This window comes from Saccostrea echinata, unplaced genomic scaffold (genome assembly GCF_033153115.1).
Source record: "Saccostrea echinata isolate AGI-Se365-2 ecotype Australia unplaced genomic scaffold, CSIRO_AGI_Sech_v1 ptg000056l, whole genome shotgun sequence".
Classification (NCBI taxonomy): domain Eukaryota; kingdom Metazoa; phylum Mollusca; class Bivalvia; order Ostreida; family Ostreidae; genus Saccostrea; species Saccostrea echinata.
Window position 1 is genome coordinate 3,286,767 of NW_026889805.1, and position 11,725 is coordinate 3,298,491.

General features: G+C 31.6%; 2 protein-coding genes across 2 annotated transcripts; both read right to left on the reverse strand.

The window, feature by feature from the left end:
• Positions 1 to 3,350: 3,350 nt before the first annotated feature.
• Positions 3,351 to 4,763, reverse strand: LOC133173524 (toll-like receptor 4). The gene has a single exon (XM_061308509.1). The coding sequence runs from the start codon at positions 4,761 to 4,763 to the stop codon at positions 3,351 to 3,353; it is 1,413 nt and encodes a 470-aa protein (XP_061164493.1).
• Positions 4,764 to 7,128: 2,365 nt separating this feature from the next.
• LOC133173525 (uncharacterized) lies at positions 7,129 to 8,706 on the reverse strand. The gene has a single exon (XM_061308510.1). It carries the CDS (start codon positions 8,704 to 8,706, stop codon positions 7,129 to 7,131), a length of 1,578 nt encoding a protein of 525 aa, XP_061164494.1.
• Positions 8,707 to 11,725: the final 3,019 nt, after the last annotated feature.

Consider the following 11,725-nt stretch of genomic DNA (forward strand, 5'->3'; position numbering starts at 1 on the left):
TTCGTCGTGAAATAAATTCCATATTCATCTACAAAACATTGAATATCCTCTATATATATACTCCATTGTCCTTCAATATAGATATGTCTAAAAAGTATTTCTATTCAAGCTCTAAAATTTCTGATTACTAGAATCTTTAGAATAGACTTGTCATAATGTACTTCATGTGAGTCAAAACTTCCTTTATCTTATTAATTTCATGTCAGTAGAAAAGATAATTGACATATTGTCGGATGTATCGTAGGAATGTTAAATACTGATCACTTCCTCTAGCTCTGTTTATACGCATTGTTTTGGCGAGGAAGCAGTAACATAAATTAACGAAAGTATTCACTTGTAATTTCAAATAATACACATTTTCATCAAGTTTCAAATATCTGTCCATGCTTAAGGAAACTCTATGCACTAAAGAAAAAAAAATTATTTTGGATATTGACAAAATTCATTTTATGGTGCTGTAAGTACCGAGTTTATCTATTTTATTTGCGACAAAGGGTACGTGGTATATACCCCCAGGAAAAATGTTTAAAGACAAAGAAAAGGCCCGTATAGGAAGCAATTTCATTTTGTAGGGGCATAACAAATAATTTCAGTTGAGGGCACTACCAAGCAAAATAAATAAACAAATAAATAAATAGATAAATAAATAAATGAATTATAAAAAAAAAAAATAAAATAAAAATACGTAATTATTGAGGGGCACATACATAATGTACCTTTTTTCTATAGTATGCTATATATCGGCAAAGTTATTGGGAAGGAGGAGGGGGGGGGGCAGAAATCATTGGTGTGTACTCGAGTGGGAAAAAGTTATGCAAATAATCAATAAAAGAAAAAGATGAAGATAACGAACAGTGATCGATCTCAAAAAACCTACAAATCTGTGATGAGGGCATAAAAACGGATCCCTGGAAATTCCAGAGGTAGATCAGGTGCCAAAGAGGAGTAATTATCTCCTGTTGACCGGTCATACTCGCCGCAGACCCACCCAGTGTATTGATCAGGTAGACTCAAATTCAGTATAAAAAATGACAATTTGTATGAAATATTTCAGTCAAAATACGACCTAATGAAAGGTTATATTTGCAAACAAGGTCATTATAACGACCATAGACTTTACGAAATGCTGACTTAAACTGAGATTGTTGAAATTCCTGTAACATCAACTTGCTTGTCAGTAGCCTGCTTCGGTTGAAAAAAAAGAGATCGTATTCAGAGCATATTCTTGTGTATCGAATCAGTTGGGAGACATAAACACCATATGCAGGTGACACTGGAATATTGCTACATAAAAAAGGGACGTTAACAATGGAAAAGCTGAATACATCTCGTCTCTCATACAATTTAGTTATTAGTTGGCCCTTATAGTCTAAAATCAGTAAAACATCCAAATATGAAACAAATGTGGTAGAATCTGTGGTGTCCTTTGTTTCGAGTTCACTGGGATATATATCGAGTCGACATTTGAATGGAAGTACCGGTAACAATTGCTAATTGAAACAAGAGGATCTTAAATTATGCTATGAGGATTCAAAAGAAATCATTTCGTCAAAAAAAGGGGATATGAAATAGACGGAATGCATATTCGGGTGTTTTATTTGCTAGAATTATATACATGAATGTGTGAACAGTATCTGGAAGAAAGTGGTGCCCTTCATTTTATTGATATATGACATTTCAGTGTCATTACTAATAATTATTGGATATGGAAATATGAAAATAATCTCTTGTAATTCCTTAAAAAAAGCAGGTTGGGTTCATGGATTGATTGTAGGTTACATAGGAAGTTGGCCCATCATCCCTTGTTGAGATGTTTATGCACAGACATGTGTGGTAGCGCAGGACATTTACACACTATTATGCACACCGTCGGCCAAACATTTTAATTGAAGAAAAAACAACACAAGTTCTGTGCCACTTAACCTTAATGAATCATCCTTTTTCCCAAATGGAGAATAAGGGCTACTTTTGCTTCAGAAGTGAAATTATATGCACTTAAAAACTGTTTTGTAGGCTTAACATAAAATACACAAGGTAGCCCGATTCATAAAATCAGCAATTAAGTAAATGAAAATGCTCACAAAAACATATCTGAATTCACAAAGTAATGTATAATATACCCACAGTATTTCTTCAAAGTTGATCATTATAGTTAATCATATTATACTAGTAATCGGAAAATTATCAAATATCCAATAAATATTCAGGAAAAGTGAATAAAAACATCAACTATTCAACTATGTATATTCTAATTGAAAATTGATCAACAAATATATTTTAGGTTTAAAGTAATGTTATAGGTTAAAAAAAATATAAGTATCTAGGTATTCAAAGAAATAGGCATGTTTTTTTTTTTATACTTGTATAGGTCTCCCATTTCCTTCAATTATTTTATTATATAATACATAGAGTATAAAACGTGTTCTATCATTGCAAGACATCACAGATCACTTCTAATTTCATATCATGCTAATAACCATTGGTATCTAAGGCTAGATTCTAGAAATTCCTATTTCTCTAAAACTGTATTTTTTTTTTTGTAAATTCTTTTATAGGGTACAAATGTCAACTTTTTACAAGACCGTTTCTTGGACTTCGAAGAACCTTGTATCATTTAAGATGCATAAATTGAAAATTATTGCACGAAAAGTTTTTAATTTAAAGCTTATGTTGAGACTGTTTTAATTAAATAATAATTTTAAGAGTTATCCTTCCTGGATGAGGATCAGATATCCTTAAAAAATTGAAAATTGATTTTATATATATATATATATATATATATATATATATATATATATATATATATATATATATATATATATATATATATATATATATACATATATATATATATATATATATATATATATATATATATATATAGGTATTCACGATCAGAGAATATTGATGGAAAAAAATTAAAAAACACTTTTCTCTTGCTGAATTAATTTTCCTTCATATTATACATTAATGCTTAAAGTCTTTAGGTTTATATTATACTACAATTTTTTTCAATAACAGGCAAGCACGTTTTTTTGTGACTGTATGATTGCAAAAATACCGTTAATAGAAGGAGTTATTTTGGTTAATGTCCATTCACAAAATGCTGCGGACCTGATCTTCAAAGATGATAAGTTTGGAAAGTTTCAGCAATTTTCGTTTTTCTGTTTGTTAATATTTCATTCAGAGAATGGACGAAGATTTATTTTTGTAAATCATAAATATTTAAAAATTAATAAGTTTTGAATCTTCTTCAGGTATTTTTAACTGCGTAACAATTTCACAAGGAGATTTTTGAGCTTCCCTGTTTTTCTTCCATACCTTAAATTAGAAAAGAAATACCCCGACAACTACTGTAGGTTACTAGCCAGGGCACTCTGTAGCTTACTATAAAATCGAGAGTCGGTTTTCTTTATGTAGTTTAGTGTTCTTAAGCACGTTTTTAGTTCTCTTGTCAGACTTCCTTTCGGAATTTCCTCCATCAGAACAAGAATAAGTAGACAGGTGCTCTCCTCCAGACTTTGTTTGTAAGCTTCCTGAAACTCGTACATACAATAGGCACTCTGCAGGAAGTGATTGGACAGAATTATAATGGTATGTCTACTTAATTGGATGCTGTTAATTATATTTTGATGAATAGTTCTTCCTGGAACAAAGTCATTGTGATGCATACAGAAATTAAACTGTTGGAGTACATTACTGTTTGTCCTTTCGAACACACTTCTGACCCAGTCAGTGTCCTTACTGCTGTAGGCCACGAACGCATCGTAAACTTTCTCTTCAGCACGCGTCAATCCTACACAAGACGGAAAGACATTAAATCGTATGAAAAGAATTTCTACTTCTTCCTTGTATTTTGTCAAGAAAATAATGGCCATAATGAGAATCAAAACAAAAACCGATAGAAAAATCACTGGTTCGAGGATAAGGATGTCAATGCGATCAAATTGACAATGTAGGTTTTCTGAACTTAGCTCCTTCAGATGTCTGCCCTTAAAATGTTTTGGATATTCGCACTCCATATCTAGAAGGAAGAGATAAGGACGATATTTTGTTTGCGACCATTTGGCTTTGTTATTCACCAGTCGTAGTAAGGTTTCCATGACTTCTGTACAGGAACAGTTGATAGGATTGTAACTGAAATTAAGGAACAAGTGAGGAAAATTAACGAGCTTTTCTACAATCTCTGCACGTATTTGTGTGATGTTGTTGTGGCTGATATTAACATAAAGAGTACGCTCCTCCTTAACATTCCAGTCGTGGTCCAGAAGCAGATAATCTATTTCCTCTATGTTGTTGTATGATAGGTCCAGAAAGGACAAATTCTGAAAGTAGAATCTCCATTGATGAAAATTCTTCAAAGGTATTTGTTTTATACCGGAATAAGACAAGTTTAGGGTCTGAAGCTCTGGGTAAATATGGAACCCCGTCAGCATGAACATGTAACCACTGGACCGTGTTGAACTGATGCTCAAGTCGATTTCACGTAATTTTTGGTAGTTGCACCTTAATTCAAGCTTGTTGATGTCATAAATTGCTTTTGGAATGACTTCATTTAAAATAAAGCGGACGTAGCTGCTGTTAAGAGTATCACTCTCTCTATAGTCAAATATATAGGAAACATTCTTCAGAACAAGGCGTCTTATAGTGTCTTCCTTAAAACAGAATATATGTTTTGGCCAAATAACTCTTCTCTCAAGAAATGTAAGAAATTTTTGCAAATCTATTATAAATTCCACGTTTTCTATATGGAGAACCTGCATTTCATCGGAAAATGTATACAGGAATGGATTAAGTATTTCAGAATAAAAGTCTGTGCAAATGCAATTTCTAACACGGAGGAACAATAGGTTCTTGGCCTTCATTGGTGTCGGCAAGGAAATATTTGCGCCGTTTTCACAATTCAGATCAAAACCATATTTAAAAGATTTGTTAAATATATGAATCCTTAAAACATTAAAACTCCAGTCACCAGAGGTATTACTTCTTATGTGACAATCGAACATCTTCAAAGAGTGATTGGTGTTTGTGACGAAACAAAAATTTTCCCATCCTACCGGAAGCTCCTCGAATTCAGAATTACGCAAGTCTGTTGAAAACGTGGTATTTTTTCCAGAAAACTCAGAGAATATAGATCCAGCGGCAAGGAACACTGAGATGAATGAAAAATAGATTAGTAATTTCCTTAGACAAAAAATCAACATTTACAAAAGCAGTATTGAATTTTTTGCTTTCAACATTCCATAAAATGATGAATAAATCAGGAATTAATCCATGTTTGTTATGAGTCGTTGTTGTTTGTTTAAATCCGTAATCATAAGGTGGTAAAAAAAAGCGACCTTGAGTGAAAGTAAAAAAAAGTTATGAGCCAACAGGCACAAATAACTTCCCCTAGTTCTGTAAATCAGAGGTATGACATGAAGGCGAGGCTGGGTCTGTGTTAACGCTGTAAGTTATCTAGGATAACAAAACGATAGTTGTGTCAAGGAATGTATAATCCTTAAGGACCGTCTGGAATTCACAGATTCAAACAAATTTTGAAAAGTGTTATTAAGAAAATGATTGTAATCAAAATGAAAATTTTATGAAGAACTAGCAAAATAGCATTAAGCTACGAAACATTTAAAAATTAATTTCAATTGTTTATTCCAAACTTAGTGAATTTGGATGAAATAGAAATGAATTGTTTTCAAATTTTCGTTCATATTTGATACAATTAAAATTAATTTTTCAATTATAAAAATTAAAAAAATATGCTTCTCAAGATAGTGTGAATTTGGTCTACGTACATATTTGCCAACAAACCCATATAAGAGACCAAATTATCTGTAAAGTATGTATTAGTGTAATGACTTTAAGTATTGTTTTGGCAGTACTAGCAATCCTTGGAGGCACGTGTTAATTAAATGTTCAGTTTGTGATATGTTACACATATTAACATGTCATCTAAGAAATGAATTTATTTAAGTTCTTTATGGCACTGCATCGTGTCCACTTGAACAAACTTTTTTTTCCTTAATATTCTGTAAATGAATAATTTTCCAGTATGTACTTTGGGTATCAAAAAAAACAAAAACAAAAAAAACAAAAAAACAAAACAAAACAAAACAAAACAAAAAAACTAGAATATATGCATGTACATAGTTAATTTATAGATTTTGTAATTATGGACACTTATTAACCCCCACGGTTGTTTATATACCTAATGTTTAATCTAAAAAAGTTTTGTTTTTTTATTTAAAAAATGCTTTCATAAAAAAATCCTAGCAGGCAAAAGGCTTTCCGATAATTAATTAAACTAATTAAACTCATTACTCCGTATGATTTGACATTTCTATTTTGTCACCCTTTTGACCCTGCTCGACGATATGAGAAAATGTGGGAAATTCCCCCAAATTTTTAATTATTATGTTAAACAAAGAAATATATTTGCACAGACCTTATCAGAAGGCTACCACAAAGTGACATATTAATTAAACAATAAATACTTACTAATCAATACTTCATTGTCTTAATTAACCTTTTTATCTTTATTAATAGATTACTATAATTAGTTCCAAAACTATGACGGTAACACGCATTTCGTTTTAAACAAAATATTAAGTTTAATTTTTTTTATAGTAACAGAATTTGATTCAAAAAATGTTAAAATAAGAAAACCTCATGAGTATAATTGACATGGAAAAAACACACCTTTTTATCTATCTTAAAACACAAATTAATGCTATTTTTTTTTTTTTATTTTATTGCAATTCAATTGAAAAAATAAATAAAAATATATCTATCACAGTAAAAATGGGAAGTTGATGTACACATTCATAATCAACATAAGCAAACAACATAACGATTATTAGATAATGGTATAATGGTAAGTCTTCATTCTACGTGGATTTCATGATCTGAATAAATAGGCAAAATCTATTACAGAAAACACACGATTTTACAGTTAGCTGTAATTTACAAAAAGTAAATTTGCTAAATAAACCATACACAATACAACATAAATTTGATTTGTTCAACGCAGCTTGTAGCTACCTCAAACTGCAAGATTCGATGTTTTAAAAGTTTTTCAAAAAACAAAAAAACTTGGGAGGCATTTTAGAAAGCTGTTGTCGTTTCTCTTCTGTTTTACGGAGTAGGTGGACACTTTACATTAGCATTTTTTAAGACGTCTGGAATGACGATTTTATAAACTTCAGTAGGTTCGTCAAACTTTGACGCACCCTTTTCTCCCGATTCTATGTTCCAAACAGTTCTATGACGTGATCGTCTACAACAAATCAACACAACAATAAGTATCAGAAGGACAATTAGAATGAGAACAATAGCACCCAAACATGCAATGCTCTCCACCATCATCTTTTCCACGATTATATATTCACAATCCAAGTCTTTATTTACTATATCTAACAGTGCTTTTCCACGTAATCCTTCTGGGTAGTAACACCGCATATGTCGGACATATTTGTATCTTTGGTATGTCGGATGAGACCATTTTTTGTCGTCTTTAATCAACGCTATTAACTGTTTTGTAGTATCGGTACAGGAGCAGTTGATGGGGTTATTACTAAAGTCTACGTAGAGCTTTTTAGTTTGCACTAGCTCCTCTACTTGTTTAGCTTTTATTTCGGTAATATTATTATAGGATAGATTCACTTTTAGCAAAGGCACATCCCAAACATCAGCAAGACTATCAAATCTGAACTTTTTTATTTTGTTGTAAGAAGCATCTATTACTTGTAGATTTCTAAGGTAGTAGTACCACTTGGTGAAAGAATCAGGAATCGATTGTAGATCTGAATGTGAAACATTGTAAACAGAAAGTTCCGGGAAATACGAGTTTTTGGTAGATGCTATTGGTGCAGTACTTCTGCCTTCTATGTATTTTAAGTTTCTAAATATACATTTGTGTTCGGCAGATGAGAGTTTCCTATTGAGGGCTTTGAAAGCCTCGCTAATTTGGTTTTTCTCCTGGGTAGACAATTTTAGTGCTGAGAAATTCAATTTTACATCTTTCTTTGAATCGGATATTTTATAAACAGATGTTTGAATGGTTTCGAGCGGTTTAACAAACGTTGTCGGTTGTTCCACGTCCAAAACCTCATACGTTGTATTTCTGTTGATGTAGTGTTGAATTGTATCTTCGTTCCCACAATCATAATCTTCATCAATGGGATTATTGACCAAAGACATCAGTTTTTTCACATCAACCACTACAACGTTACTTCTAAAAACATAATATTCCAATTGATCCGGAACACTATTTTCTTTTCCATATCCTGAGAAATAGTCTTCCAGTCGGCAATTCTCCACTGTTAACCCGCGCAGGTTTACAGCTTTCATTGGCCAATATAGGGATATTGTGGCAGAATCCTGACATTTTACACTAAAAGTGAATTTAACATTTTGTTTTGCAAGATGATTCTTCAGTTCTTCAAACTTCCATTTTCCAGAATGTTGCGCACTCACGAAACACTCAATATCAAACTGATGAGGGCGCTTCCTCCTTGGGGTACAAAATTGATCCCATCCAGAGGGAAGAATTTGTGACTTCTTTGTTGGATCCGATAGTCTGGAAGAATATACGTTTTTGTCCGAGGCCGAGAAAACAAACTGAACAGAAACATACAAAGTAAATAGAATTATTAGTCTGTAGGAACCCGTCGTCACTTGTATTTCGCGCAGGAATATGTTATAAGGTCTCATATTGACGAAGAAATATAAAAAGACGAACAATAGTGAAATCAACGTGTGTAAATCAGATACTTAATCCTATATATTGGTATAAAGACCACTTTTACAACCGAGAAATTGGGGAATGTCCCGTTTACATTACAGTAAATCCTGTTTTAACTCTTTGTTTGTCATCGTGGTTTCACTTTCCCTATCAAAAGTCATAATCATCAATCAAATCTTATAGCTGTCACGAAATAACACAATATCTGTGTTATTGTGTAGAAAACTCTATACAATTCATTCATCAAGAACCGGATACGTAATATGGACTCTATTAGAATGACAAATTACGAAACAAGGTGAGAGCTCGTACGTAAACTAGCGGTTATAAAGAGATCGCCGTCACACTTCACTGGCCACGTGATTTATATAACATAGGAGGTCACAGATCAGGAGGGTTAAAATTAATTAATAAATGTGGAAATATGTATACCTGTCACCACTTAAAAATATTTATAAATGCACAATTTTAAAATTTAAAATAAACTGCGTTGTAAATTTTTTAAGTTTCTTTTCAAATTTGGTTGCATGCTAAGAGAGCCTGCAGGGACAAAATAAACAGAGGATATTCAAAGTTTTGTGGCATGAGACAGGTTTTCTAAAATATTTTAACTCGTGCTTCGCACTCGTGAAAATTTAAAGAAAAACCTTGTCCCACTCTCGTGAAATAAATTCCATATCCAAAAAAAAAAAAAATAAAAAAAAAAAAAATAAATAAATAAATAAATAGATAAATAAATAGATAAATAAATAAATAAATGAATTTAAAAAATTTTAAAAAATTGAATTTTCTTTTTTTAGTTCATTTCCTTTGATTTTTTTCCGTCTTTTTTTTCGTAACGCAATTGCAAATGTCGTAGGCTGGGGACGTTACCAACTGTGTAATAAGTACAGAAACATTCCTCTCAGGAACAATTTGGTTTTGTTTACAAGGACATTTATTAATCTTTCTCTGAGAGACTTTATCATCCCGTGTCCAATTTTATTAAATATTGCATGTCCACTTGAGGAGGAAGTTAAACAAAAAAGTTTTTAAAAATATCAAATATAAAATATGCTCTACTAGTTAATAACGGACTGACAAAAACAAAGCATCATATGTTGAAGAATACACATAATGAATGATATTGACCTTTGTTTGGACCCTAAAATGTTTTTGATTAATATCCATTTTCTAATGAATATGTTTAAGATGTCTTAAGCATTCTTCCTGTACGTTGATGTCCGTATCTGGCTGTCTTGAAAATTAATTTCTAAACAAATGCAAGGATTTATGACCCATTCTTCCTGTATATGGATTTGTAATCCATTCTTTCTGATCAATTTTTTTCTGTTCAAGGATAAGTGATTCATTCTTCCTGTATATGGATTTGTGATCCATTCTTCATGTACAAGGATTTCTGATCCATTTTTTCTGTTCAAGGATTTCTGACCCATTCTTTCTTATCCATTCTTCCTGTATATGGATGCCCTAACGATATATTTTCCCTTTCAGGACCATTCTTTCCAAACATATATGTCCCAAACACAATTCTTTCTATCCATGAACATCTGGACCAGTCTTCCTGTACATGTATGTCTGTCTATTATTCCTGATAATGAATATCTCAGCTATTTCCCTACAATGCTGATCTATTCTTCCCAATAATAAACGAATGAGCTATTTCCCAGCAATGACTATCTGTCTATTATTCCCTTCAATGAATGTCTGAGCTATTTTCCAGCAATGACTATCTGTCTATTATTCCTGATAATGAATGTCTGAGCTATTTCCCAGCAATGACTATCTGTCTATTATTCCCTTCAATGAATGTCAGAGCTATTTTCCAGCAATTACTTTCTGTTTATTATTTCCGATGTGAATGTCTGAGCTACTCCCCAGCAATTACTTTCTGTCTATTATTCCCGATAATGAATGTCTGAGCTATTTCCCAGCTATGTATATCTGCATTTTACCTATACATGGACACCAGGACGAATTTTTTTCTATGCAAAAATTTTACTTGGATGCCTTTACCATTCATACATTACATTTATATTAATATCAACTAATATTCCTGTAATTGTATGTCTGAACCATTCTTCATGGCCAAGTCTTACTGAATATGAATCTCTGGATGAATATTTCTGAAAATGTTTGTCAATTTCTGTAAGTAGATGTCTTATTCTTCCTTTACATTAATGTTTGAATATTCGTCCTTCCCGTATATGGATGTCAATCCCATTCTTACTTTAATACAGATATCTGATTTATTATAACTCTATAGGGATGTCAATCCCATTCTTACTTTAATACAGATATCTGATTTATTATAACTCTATAGGGATGTCTATCCCATTCATACAGATATCTGATTTATTATAACTCTATAGGGATGTCTATCCCATTCTTACTTTAATATAGATATCTGATTTATTATAACTCTATATGGATGTCAATCCCATTCTTACTTTAATACAGATATCTGATTTATTATAACTCTATAGGGATGTCAATCCCATTCTTACTTTAATACAGATATCTGATTTATTATAACTCTATAGGGATGTCTATCCCATTCTTACTTTAATATAGATATCTGATTTATTATAACTCTATAGGGATGTCTATCCCATTCTTACTTTAATACAGATATCTGATGTATTATAACTCTATAGGGATGTCTATCCCATTCTTACTTTAATACAGATATCTGATGTATTATAACTCTATAGGGATGTCAATCCCATTCTTACTTTAATATAGATATCTGATTTATTATAACTCTATAGGGATGTCTATCCCATTCTTACTTTAATATAGATATCTGATTTATTATAACTCTATAGGGATGTCAATCCCATTCTTACTTTAATACAGATATCTGATTTATTATAACTCTATAGGGATGTCTATCCCATTCTTACTTTAATATAGATATCTGATTTATTATAACTCTATATGGATGTCAATCCCATTCTTACTTTAATACAGATATCTGATTTATTA

Excerpts from the sequence above, each read along its gene's own strand:
- LOC133173524 (XM_061308509.1), bottom strand. The coding sequence starts at position 4,763 with ATGCAGGTTCTCCATATAGAAAACGTGGAATTTATAATAGATTTGCAA.
- LOC133173525 (XM_061308510.1), bottom strand. The coding sequence starts at position 8,706 with ATGAGACCTTATAACATATTCCTGCGCGAAATACAAGTGACGACGGGT.